A 13304-nucleotide genomic window follows, 5' to 3' on the forward strand; every position below is an offset into this window, starting at 1 on the left:
TGATGTGAGGAAGAGTTATGCCACAGCAGCTGGGGCAGCCCCCCCTCCCCCTGTAAATGACTTGAACGACCCTGTAGATGAGCCAGGTGTCGAAAAAAGGTCAACACCGGAATACGAGGGTGCGGGTGACAGTGGTGCTGGTGGAGAAGCCCATACGGTAGTGGAGCAACCATATGTGGAGGAGAGGCTGCAACCTCAAGAACAAAGGGACTTCGAAGAGGTGAAGCTGATGGAGACCGAGTCGAGGAGAAACTTGAAACGCTCTCTTGCGAGCGATGAGAATGGAGGAAAAGGAAACAAAATGGTTCTCGTGCAGGCAGATGGTAATACAGACCAACCTGATGACCATGAGCAAAATGGTAATGCAATAGGTAGAGATGGGAATCTGCCCATTTCACAGGATGAAGAGAATCGAAGCATTACCGAGCGTGTCACCGTGTGTGATGGTGGACACCCTGCACCATGCGACGAGCAGTTAAGGACCCTCATCTCAACGGAAGATGATGAGAAAGAGATTGATAAGTCGGTGGCAGACAACAACGATGGGGTCGTTGGTGCCATGCAGACGCAACAAAAATACCATGGTGACAATGACACAGATGAGGTGTCAGTGTCTGACACACCACTGGGTGAGAGTGGGGTCGAGGCTGATGAAGGATGCAGTCTTGCTGCCCTGAGTGAATCTCAGAAGGAGCAGGTGAGGCAAGCAGAGGTGACAAAAGGGAAGGTCATTGATTTCTTAAACGAAACGTTTAGACAACGTCATGTTGTAATTAGAAATCATTTCCCTGATGTTCAAGCTTTCATTAAGGTTTCGAAACCTCTTTTACAGAAAAATGACCACATGCTCTCGGAGCCTCAATTTCAACGTCTTCGTAAAGCAGTAACAAAGGCGAATAAGGAATTGCAGGCGGACGGTGAGCTACCACCTTAGAATGACAACGCGAGAAATACATATTGCCTCCCTGAACATCAATGGGGGATGTGCCCCCTTACGAAAAATTCAAGCAATCCAGGCAATGGAGAGGGTAAAAGCAGATGTCATTCTATTGCAAGAGACCCATGCCACAAACAATTTGGCAGCTGAATGGTGTAAACTCTTTAAAGGGCAATGGTGGCTGAGTGGGGTTTCCACACCCAAGGCGGGTGTTGCCATCGCCTTAAGTCCCAGGCTTCCCACTCAGAGTGTTATTTGTAGGGAGGTCCATAAGGCACATTTGATAGCGGTGGAGTTCTACTGCAATACACAAAAGCTTATTATAGTAAATGTGTATGCACCAAGTGAACCTATAGAAAGAAGAACATTCTTTTCCACATTGCGGGACTTTGTAGAGGGGCTGGATCCAGCTGCTCTCACCTGTATCGCAGGGGACTTTAACTGTACAATTGATCCTTCAGTTGACAGGAATGGACATGAACCCCACGGCGCTTCTGCAAAGGTGTTAGCGAGCCTCATCAAGAACTATTGTTTTGAGGATGTGTGGAGGTTGCAGCATCCAACTTCACGGGCCTACACATGGTGCAGATGTCATGATGGCGTCATATCAAGGGCAAGGCTGGACAGGATCTATATCAATAAGCCAATGCTGAATGTGGTGTCCACTACCCAAATACTCCCAACAGGGTTTTCAGATCATAATTTAGTGGCAATGTCCTTTAAATTACCCCTGACATCAGGAGGTAGCGCGTACTGGTCACTCAATACTCGGTTGTTAAGTGATAAGAAATTTGAAGATGCCTTCCAAACAGTGTGGGGGAAAATCCGGTCCTCTAAGCTTGAGCATGCCAACCTTTGCATATGGTGGGACCTTGCAAAGTGTCAAGTTAAAACGTTTTGTCAACAGTATAGTCTGTTTACTACTAAAATGCAAAGTCTCTCAGTTGACTCATTAAAGGCCGAAATTGCAGAATTGGAACAGAATCGTAATGGGGCTGGGAAAGATTTGGGATATGATCAGTTACTATGGACAAAAAGGTCGTTACTGATCGAAATGGTGAGGCAGCGGGCAATGGGTACCTTGGTGCGTATGAGGATGAGTTACTTGACTTTGGATATGCCAAATAAGGACTTCTTTAGTTTGGAGAACTCTGTCAAAAAAGCACAACAGATTCACGGGCTACGTGCTGCTAATGGGTCAATAGTGACCTCCCAACAGGAGATTAAGTCTGTTTTGAAGGGTTTTTATACAAACTTGTACTCCCCCCAGAGCATAAGTAATGAGATCTTGCAGGAGCTGACTACTGGGCTTCCAAGACTTGAGGAGGACCAGCAACGCACATTGAACATGTCAGTTTCGGCTGCTGAACTTGAAACTGCTATGCGGAGCTTGAAGGATGGTAAAGCCTCTGGGATTGATGGTTTGCCTGGAGAGTTCTATAAGACTTTTTGGAAACTCGTGGGACCTGACCTGCTTGAGGTATTTGATGAATGCCTTCATGTTGGAGAGCTTCCCCTGTCCTGCAGAAGAGCAGTCATGTGCCTGTTGCCAAAGGCTGGGGACACTCAACTAGTCAAGAACTGGCGGCCTGTCTCATTGCTGTGTGCGGATTACAAGCTTTTGTCAAAGGCTTTAGCAAACCGTTTGGGAACTGTGATCAGCTCTATTGTGCACCCTGACCAGACCTACTGTGTACCAGGAAGGTCAATTTATGACTGTTTTTGATAAGGGATATTATTTCTTGTAATAAGTACTTGCGTGCCAGTTTTGGGTTGTTGTTTCTTGACCAAACAAAGGCTTTTGATCGTGTTGATCATACATATTTGTTTTCTGTTCTGGAGCGGATGGGTTTTGGCGAAACTTTCATTTCCTATGTTAAGCTGTTATACACTAACACCTTCTGCATGATGAAAGTAAACAATAGTTTATGTCCCCCTTTTCCTTTCCGACGGGGTATCCGTCAAGGTTGTCCCCTTTCTGGACTTCTGTATATAATTGCCCTTGAACCACTCTTAGCATCCATCAGGCAGCGAATAACTCAAGATGTGGGAGCCGTTTTTAGTTCAAGATTTGTGGTCACAGCTTATGCTGATGATGTATGTGTTCTGATTAAAGGCCCAAGTAGTGTTGCTGCGGTGCAGCGTTGCCTTAAAGACTACTCTGCGGCCTCTTCTGCCAAAGTAAATTGGGGCAAGAGTGTAGCCTTATGGTGCGGTTCAGATAACCTTTCTTTAACACTGCCACCATCACTCCCACATAATTTAGAGTGGAAAACAGATGGGGTCAAATATCTTGGTGTCTATCTCGGCAACCAGGAAGTAGAAATGAAGAACTGGGAAGGAATGATTGAACAAATTACACACCGGTTGAAACGATGGGAAGGACTGCTGCGATCTCTTTCTTACAAAGGCCGCACTCTTGTTATAAATAACTTGATAGCAGCAAGATTATGGCATAAACTAATTGCCTTGCAGCCACCCAAGGAGTTGATACCAGCCATCCAGCGGGTCTTGGTCAATTTCTTTTGGAATGGATACCACTGGCTTCGGCCACAAATACTGTACCATCCTCGGAAGGAGGGTGGACATGGAATTGTGGATGTGTCCACCCGGCTTATGGCTTTTCGCCTACAGTCTGTGCAACGGCTGTTGTATGCTGAAGAGCTGCCCTGGCGCTCATTTGCGTTTTGCTTGTTGCAACAAGTGGGAGGCCTGTGTTATGATAGGCACTTGTTCCTGGTGAACCTTGACCGTGTCAGCTTAGTTTCAATCCCAATTTTTTATCAGGGTTTGCTGAGAGTTTGGAAAGGTTTTGGGGTTCATCGTTGCCTTGAGGCTTATAATTGCCGGATGTTTATCCAAGAACCTATTTTCTATAACGGTTTTTTTCCATGCATTCCTCATAGTCCGACTTTGATTAGGAAATTTACTCAAGGAGGAATTGGCAAAGTTTGTGACCTGAGGGATACATCTGGGACAAAATGGATGTCTGCTGGCAGGGTGGCGGCCATTCATGGTTTAAGATCCGTGCGTATTGTCAGCCAAATTATACGCATCGTCAAGAGGAAGTTTAAGGAGTTAAATATTGGCTGGGAAGGTATAAACAATGTCGAGGATTTTCGGCTGTCTTTCCCTGAAATTAAGGTGCTCCCAGCTCTCCAGTCAAATGGTGAACTTGTATCTCCTTTTCATTTGGTAAAAAAGGCGGGTATTCACAAGCTCCTTCGACAAAACCAAGCATCACCCTTCTCCGGAGTGGCGCGAGTGGCCTTGTGGTCAGAAAGGTTAGGGCCAGGGTCTCCTGCCACGCCACTGTGGCCTAATATGTACAAACTACCTATTTACGGGTTCCTCACAGATATTCAGTGGAGACTAGCACATTGGGCTCTCCCTACGAACATCTTTGTTCATCACCTTGACAGCTCAGTGCCAGTAGCATGCCCCTTCTGTGTCCAGAAGGAGGATCTCTTTCATGCCTATGTGAAATGCGAAAGACTAATACCTCTTTTCTTGATTCTCACACACCTTTTTGAGCAGTTGTCTTTTCCTTTTACTTCACACTCTTTTATTTTTGGTGTATCTTTCAGACCCTCCTGCAAGGACTCTGGTGTTCTCCTAAACTTCTTAGTTGCTGTAGCAAAATATTCAATATATAAATCAAGGAAAATTAAAATTGATAATGGGCATGGGTTTGATGTTGTTCCTATGTTTAAAGGGCTGGTGTCTGCAAGAATAAGGTTAGAGTTTGATTATTATGTGGCGAATGAAAATGTCAAACTCTTTGAGTGCAAATGGTGTATTAATGAAGCATTATGTGTTGTAAATGAATCGAATTTGTACTTTTCTTTTTAACATTAAGAACTGTTGTTTTTATTTTTATTTTCTGTAAAAATGTAACTTGACCTGGTGCATTTTTTTGTGAAATAAATGGTGTTGCAAATTCAATATTCTCATTCATTCATTCATTCTCTCTCTCTCTCTCTCTCTCTCTCTCTCTCTCTCTCTCTCTCTCTCTCTCTCTCTCTCTCTCTCCATATAAAAGCATCCTACTATTACAATCTCTCATCTCCATCCATTAGATTAGACGAACCTACTATTTACAAACCTACTAGAAGCTACTATTTATTATACGAACACCATTAGAATTTCCAAAAAAAATTAATAATCCAGACTCCACACGTACCTCCGCCAGCACGAGCAATTTACGTTTTGTATCCCACTGATAGATCATATCTGGATCCGGACCTTAAACAAAATCGAATCGGCTTGTTCTTGTCACTTACGCAACCCATCCACCAAGTTGTCACAAGTCGTCCACAATTTTTGAGTTGTCATGCTAAATATCGTTTTTGGCCCTATCACTCAATGGTGAAGAATCACTTTAAAAAAAAAATTAAACAATTCTCATATCTGGATCTGGATCTTCACCAAAATCGAATCAATTTGTCCATGTCATACACACCGGCCGGCTTAGGATGCCGGCTTAGGGTGCCGGCTTAGGATCCTAGGATCCTGGGTTCGAATCCCGGTCAATCACTGAATTAACGCCAGGGGGGTTGACTCAGCCTGTCATCCTTCCGAGGTCGGCAAATTGAGTACCAGTTCACTGGTAATTCCCTGCTTGTCGTTAAAGGCGGCAAAAAGGGTTGGCGTCAGAAAGGGCATCCGGCCGTAAAACATTGCTTCAAAAAGGGGACCGAAAAACAACAACAACCACAGTTCCCGAAAAAGGCCAACCCCCGCTTGCGGGGAAAAAATGGCCTCTAAAGGTGGTTTTTATACACACCCAAACTGTCCACAAAATATTCGTCCGTATACGTCCACAACCTTTTGAGATATCATGCTGTACATATATCGTTTTTTGCCCCATCTCTAAATGGTGAAGAATCACTTCGAAAATTCTCATATCCAGATCTACACCAAATTCTAATCATATTATTCCGTTGTCACAATGTCACATATACACATCCGTGTCACATGCCCAACCTCTTCAACCAAATTTTGTCCGAATCTGTCAACAACTTTTTGAGATATCCTGTTCACAAACAAACGAACAGGGATGAAAACATAACCTCCATCCACCTTCGGTGGTGGAAGTAACAAACTGCATGCCTTTGCAGGACTGAAGTGATACATTCAAGCATTTGACAAGGTTATGACTCAGATGTACCAAAAGCAAAAATATTCCAACACACGTTTCCCAGGATCCAAGGCCATCCAAACCTGTACACAGCGATGTATACTCCTGCTGACGTGTCTTCTTTTAACTTCTTCATCTTTTTCTCTCTTCGCTGCTCAGAAGAAAGTTTGCGTGCGGCATTTGCCTCCTCATGCAGTCTGTACCAAACACACCGTAACATCTCAGCACCAAGAAACTGCTGCTGTGATATTCATAATCGTCAAAACTCCAAACAAAACCTTCAAAACAAACTCAGAGCAACACAAAGCAATAATATATTGCTGCTATGGTAACAAATAGTCAGAAGCACAAAAATATCTCGAAAACTAGAACGGCACTCGGGAGAGCGCATACCTCCGCCAGCCTGAACAGTTTACATTTTGTATCTACCGATAGGCTGGATCTGGATTCGGACCTGAACCAAAATCTAATCGGCTTGTTCTTGTCACCTAATAAATTCGTTCACCTAGTTTAGTCATAACCCGTCCATAACTTCTTAAAATATCATGTTTCACATCGCTTTTCGCCCGATCTCTCAATGGTGAAGAATCACTCACAAATTAAATAATTCTCGTATCCGATTCCATATTCAGATCTTCACCAAAATCGAATCGATTCGTCCTCGTCACACACACAACCTCCTCACCAAATCCGTCCACAACGTTTTGAGATATCCTGCTATGTATCGTTTTTGGCCCAATCTCCCAATGGTGAAGAATCGCTTTTAAAATTCTACTAGCTGGATCCGAATCCGGATCTTCACCAAAATCTAATCATTTCATCCTTGTCACATACACTACATCTCTTACAAATTTTGTCCGAATCCGTCCACAACTTTTTGAGATATCTTGGAGACAAACAAACAAACAAACAGACTTGGGTGAAAACATAACCTTTGGTGGTGGGGGTAACAAAACGTTTTAAGGTAGGATGATAAAATACAACAGAATACTGTCAATCTTGGAAAGCAGTCTCACAAAACAACAAGCATCATGGTATTCATGAGGAGGTAAAATAAGGTAATATTTAACATGCCCAAATGAGCAAATGCAAACAACCATCAGGTGGAAGATAAAAACAACACAGAATTGTGATGGATGTGAGGCTCAAGTAGTTCAGCACCTCCCACTCCTCCCAGTCAATGAAGAATGTTTACAAGCTGCCTTATATTGTTCCAGCATGGAAAAGGGGCATGTCATAGGTTATAATGATGAACAAGACATGTGTAGGCATAACAAACGATGCCTTCAATTTATGGCGGAGAAGACAACTTTTCCCAGTCTGGAATCAGAAGGTTCACTACAGGCTGGCATCAGTCAGCACAGGGGTCTGGCTCAACTTCAACTCAGCAGAGCCAACCAGGAATGGCACACTTATCAGAAGATCATTGCAGAATGAGACCCCAAGAGATGGAAGAGGAGCATGAGAAACTATGGGGCAATACAACAGATCGTCTGAGAGAGACAGAGACAGAGACAGACAGAGATTGGCAAGTTAATTGAGTGGTCTACAGCTTCACAGAAAACTTGAACCTTCGTCATAGTAGAAAGGTGTGCTCCCATAAGCTAGTCTGTACAAGGGAAGCTCAAGTTAAAGAAAATAAACTGATCTATGATAGGAAGTTGGACTATACAAAAAAAACATAGCTAATACTGAAAGGTCCTGAAGTCTAAGCTTAGTGATTTGTGGGGATATGGTAGGGGTGTGGGGGGTGAGGGAGGGAGGGAAGTGAGGTTAAAGGTACAAAATAAAGGAACTCACCTCTGGCGTTTGGCCATTTGTGCTCGTACATGGGCTTCTACTTTTGTTGGGTCTTGCACAGCCTCGGTTCCCAGAACTCGCATCAGGTTGGAGATTCGCACTGAAAATTCCAATTTGATGACATCAAAACTTCATTCAAACAAATGCTGCTTTTGTTGACAATATAAGGTAAGGTGACCAAGGTGACCAAGGGTTGGTGTCAGGAAGGGCATCCGGCCATAAAAACATTGCCTCAAACAGGGAACCATGATTGTCATGGGGCCTGCAAGGCTAACCCCCGCTCTAGCGGGGAAAATGGCCTTAAAACGATCATTCGTTCATTCATTCATAAGGTGCGTAGTTCAAATGGGAGGGGTGGGGGATGCAGAGTAAACTTTTGCCTTGGCCGCTAATGTCAAGAGCAAAGTAATCTTCAAACAGTGCCAATAATGCTTGGAAAACATAATCTCGATGACAGGAAGCCATGAAGATTATGGCAAAACCCCAAGGTGTCGATGTGAACAAGCAGACAGAAAAGCAAAAGCAACAGACCTTTCAGCTATTAGCAAGAAAACCCCCCTGGACCCCATCTTGCTTACCTTTAGGCTCAGGTGGTGGAATGAGGCCCAGTCTGACCTTCTCTTGGATCTCTTTCTGCGCCTCGCGCCTTGTCTGTCTCCGAAGTTTCTTGCGCTCCTTCGCCGTGAGGTAAATGCCCATCGTCGATTTCTCCACTTCCACTGAGGCAGGGTGAGGCCGAGGATGCGGGTCGCTGCGCAAGCCACAAACAAACACCCAGGGGCCTGACCCGCCCTCGGCCCGACAACCCAACCCACAACCCAACCCTCCCCCAACAGCATAAACACACCCTCCTAATAATTAGCTTGGGTTGTAAAGGGTAGCTCCAAGATGGCAGACTCCCTTTTGAGCTGTCGAATCTGGATTATATTCTCGGCTCTGTTGTATACCATCAATCTGCTGCTTTTCAGGTAGATCGTTGCATCAAGGAGTGCACCGTCCATGAGTTGGAACATTACACTGAGCATCTGTGTGTCAGCATTGGTTGATTGGTAAATCTGCACATACAGCCGTTTAATGACCATTAAGGCAGCTCTATTGTCTGCATTTATCTCAAGGTGGTATCTTTAGAGAAGAGTATGCCATTGTGTGCCTGTACCATAGCCAAATGCACTCCTTGGGGTTAGCTGTATAATTAGCTCATCCTGCAGTACATGTGCCAGGGCTGAGTGTGGATGTGGCACATGAAAAATGGGGCCCTGCGCCTACGCCGGAAATTTGAGATTATTTAAATAATAATCAATATGGTACTGTCTGTCTTTCCCTCGCGGTCCCTCTGTGCTGTCTTTCCCTCGCGGTCCCCCTGTGCTGTCTTTCCCTCGTGGTCCCTCTGTGCTGTCTTTCCCTCGTGGTCCCTCTGTGCTGTCTTTCCCTCGTGGTCCCCCTGTGCTGTCTTTCCCTCGTGGTCCCCCTGCACTGTTTTTCCCTCATGGTCCCACTGTGCTGTCTTTCCCTCGAGGTCCCCCTGCACTGTCTTTCCCTCGCGGTCCCTCTGTGCTGTCTTTCCCTCGTGGTCCCTCTGTGCTGTCTTTCCCTCGCGGTCCCTCTGTGCTGTCTTTCCCTCGCGGTCCCACTGTACTGTCTTTCCCTCGTGGTCCCACTGTACTGTCTTTCCCTCGCGGTCCCACTGTACTGTCTTTCCCTCGCGGTCCCTCTGTGCTGTCTTTCCCTCGCGGTCCCTCTGTGCTGTCTTTACCTCGCGGTGGTCCCCCTGTGCTGTCTTTCCCTCGCGGTCCCACTGTGCTGTCTTTCCCTCGTGGTCCCTCTGTGCTGTCTTTCCCTCGTGGTCCCCCTGTACTGTCTTTCCCTCACGGTTGTCAGCTCTTTCACGAGCCTCGATTCAGTATTTAAAAAAAAAAAAAATCCTTCGAGCAGACCGTTTCACTGATTGGTGCACAAAGCTCTGATATGACAGTAAAGAGAGTTAACCTCTTATAACAACCAAAAAAAACCCCAAAACGCCATAATCACTCGTGTGTAATCCCGCAGTGCAATTTTCAGATAAAATTCTCAGGAAAATGCCAGTTTACAAGAATAATCCACACCAGAAAAACTAACTCAAGCAAAAATGAACTCCAGCTCAGGACTGGCAATTTAGTTGACTCAAAAGCGGAGTTTTGCCGATCTATGGCGAGAGCCATTTTAGGTGGTGTTTCATTCAGCACAACAGATGACTCATAACTTGTATGGAAACACAATATGATGAACGACGTGGGGAGTCAAATGTACCGAACGACTCGTACCAAGTGATATGTGACGTCTATCAGACTATCACAGAACAGCTCGTTAGTAACTCTCTCAGCTCCTTCGTGAGTCGATACTTTAAACTAATTTTCAAGCAGGTGATTGCGCTGCAATGCACGTGTTACCCCCAAGCTTATTATTGCTGCTTTGGCGGTGTATTTTATTAAAAGTTTAGACAAAAGGTTATAAAAGCAAACCAATGTATTATAACGGAACTATTTTGATACTATCGAAATAATTGTTCAGAACAAAAAAAACAAAAAAAAAACGTTCTATGTTGCACGAAATATCCCACAATGCACTGTATTTTAAAGATGGCGGCACTCAGTAATGAAGGTTGATGTTATTTCGGTGCGAGAAACATGGAGAAAGAGCCATAATTGTGGTTCTCATGGATAATACGCATCCCAAGTGTTGATCAGATATTTCTGAAAAACGTGTGGTTTATACACAAGTGATTACGGTATGTAAAAAAAAAAAAAAGAAAAAAAAAAAGTTTTCAAAATTACTTTTTTAAACCACAGCAAAAGTACCGTTTAATCCAATATCAGCAACAAAATAAAAAGAATCAAAAGTACTTGGAGTTGTCCAGAAAGGACCATTAAAAATAAACCCAAGCCAACTCACCTTCAGGAGCCAGCTGAATGGGATGTTCGACCAAATTTGTGATTCCATAAAACTCTATACCATTCTTCAATGCCCCTTCCACGTTTTCGTGTCTGCCACAACAGGATAGGGGTGGGAAGCCCAGGATCAAACGACAAATCCCAAGGTCTTTTGAAATACAACTAATGCTTAATTCATGCAAGTAGACTTTAAATAACAACATTAAAGGAAGCAATTTACACTCCTTTGTACCATAAAACACTATTACCAAAACGGATAAATGAACTCAGCATAATACACATATCACTGGAGAGTTTATAGAACACGTTACCCCATTCAGTGTTCAAGGGTGTATACACTTTATTTAAAAAATAAAAATGAATAATAATAAAAAAATATATACATATATTTTAAAGATCGTTTAAAAAATTCTGGAAGTTTTGGGCTATTGAACCAGTTACACACTATTCTTATGCACCACCCTCTTTTCCATGTCCAAGTACTGCTACACGGAAGGGTTTTGGAAGTGACAAGAAGGCGATTTGTGTTCAAGTATATAATTAAACAGAAATAAAATAAACATTATAAAGGTTAAACCACCTTTAGAGGCCATTTTCCCCGCAAAGCGGGGGTTGGCCTTTTTCGGGAACCGTGGTTGTTGTTGTTTTTTGATCCCCTTTTTGAAGCAATGTTTTACGGCCGGATGCCCTTCCTGACACCAACCCTTTTTGCCGCCTTTAACGACAAACAGGGAATTACCAGTGAACTGGTACTCAATTAGCCGACCTCGGAAGGATGACAGGCTGAGTCAACCCCCCTGGCGTTAATTCAGCGATCGACCGGGACTCGAACCCAGGATCCTAGGATCCTAAGCCGGCACCCTAGCCGCTAGCCCAACACCAGGGTTAAACATTATAAAGGTTGAAAAAAAAAAAAAAGGTTGAAAAAAACATTATAAAGGTTGAAAAAAGAAATTAATCCCACAATTTACCACCATCAACTACACCACCTTATCCAACACGTCACTTGTTATGTTGTTTGTGTCCTTTATGACGTCCTTAAAAACAAAGTTTCCTGTTTGGGATCATTTTCAATTTTGTTTGATTGCCAGAGAGGCAGACAGAGTAAAAAAGTTATCCCACTCCTCCCTGCGCACGTGCGATCTGGACAAACTCAGAGCCAAAGTACTGTTAAACGGCAAGCTTGTCTTCCTATTCATGTTCTAATTCGTGTTGAAAATATAACATTCGATTAAAATACGTCTTTCCTCGATCATAAATTGACGTTTGTTGATCAACAGACAGGCAAAAGTGGATCAATTGCTTAACCCTGCTTTTCACTTCACGTGCACAGGGTAATAAACCAACCTACATTGAAAGGACATACAAGCAACTGGGGGTAGGGAGAGGGGGGAGGGATGAAAACACAAAAATGTATTGGAGTAAGTCTAGTGTAGAATGTAATACAAAGCCACATGGGATGTTTCACGTTCCACCTATCATTGGTATGTTTGAGGATAAAATACAAATTTGAACCGATACATTTATTAATGGTACAACCCAAGTTTTTTTTTTTTTGTAAAACTTATTTTAAGGAAAAATAAAAGTGGCAGAAAACAGTGAAAACAATAAGGGCTCAATCCACCTTATTAAGACTGTATTAGGCCAACAATCTCTGTGTAGGTTTTAACACAACCCAAATCAGTCCACAACAGTTATCTTGTTTGACAGAGCACATGGACCGAGATACAGTCTTTGATTTCCAACTCAATTCACCAAAACTGCAAGCTGTAAATTAGCCATGTAAATGCGCCACCTAGTGGTGGTGGCAGAGGATATTACAATTTTCTCTTTTACCTGGGTAACGCTGAGGTTAAAGCACTCTTTGTCTGGGTAAATTTGTCCTCATTCCCTCCCACCTCCCCAAAATGGAGGGGTATGTCAAAGCCCCTTCCTACCAAAAGGATGTATATGCAGTACATCTCCCCCCTCCCTTTCCCTCACCTCTCCATCCCCCGCCCCCACCCCCCAAGGTACTTCAGTTAGTTTATTATGACAATTAATATGGAGCACCACCCGATTAAATATTATATTTTGAACAGAATGTAGCATGAGGGTCTATTATGAAAAAATTATTCTCTCAGCGCTTATATTCAGGGGTTGTACGCCTTGGCCTATCGAAAAGCGTTTCCAGGTAGTATTTCCAAGCTCAGTTCAACCTAAACACAGCTGATTACTAGACAGGTTGTGACTACTTTCCTAACAGGCATTTCAGAAGAAGAAAAAACAAAAAACTACCATCGTTAACTAAACACGTTACTATTATGGGCCAAATACCCATATCATCCATGCACCCTATTATGTCAGGTCGTTATAATGTCGTACATTTAATTCTTCTTTCCATTGGGTCATAGATCAGATAGATTAAGTTTCAGATTTTTTTAGACAAAGATTTCAATTCAACCAATAATGGTTGGAATACCACTTCACCGATGACGTCATGGTTATCACCCGATATATC

At 43.5% G+C, this 13304-nt stretch overlaps 1 protein-coding gene across 7 annotated transcripts in view; it reads right to left on the reverse strand.

Moving 5' to 3' along the window:
• The window catches only part of PRPF3 (pre-mRNA processing factor 3), a 73979-nt gene that overhangs the window by 28383 nt on the left and 32292 nt on the right, over positions 1-13304 (reverse strand). For all 7 annotated transcript variants that reach the window (XR_013624893.1, XR_013624892.1, XM_068130154.2 and 4 more), the window contains 4 exons: positions 10806-10897; positions 8456-8596; positions 7878-7977; positions 6161-6274 (listed from right to left, as the gene is read on the reverse strand). Coding sequence is in view for 5 of the 7 variants with exons in the window: in XM_068130154.2 (XP_067986255.1) it covers positions 6161-6274; positions 7878-7977; positions 8456-8596; positions 10806-10897 (447 nt within the window). In the remaining 2 variants the exon portion in view is untranslated. The remainder of the gene's footprint in view (positions 1-6160; positions 6275-7877; positions 7978-8455; positions 8597-10805; positions 10898-13304) is intronic.

This window comes from Myxine glutinosa, chromosome 11, assembly GCF_964187855.1.
Source record: "Myxine glutinosa chromosome 11, kmMyxGlut1.1, whole genome shotgun sequence".
NCBI lineage: Eukaryota > Metazoa > Chordata > Myxini > Myxiniformes > Myxinidae > Myxine > Myxine glutinosa.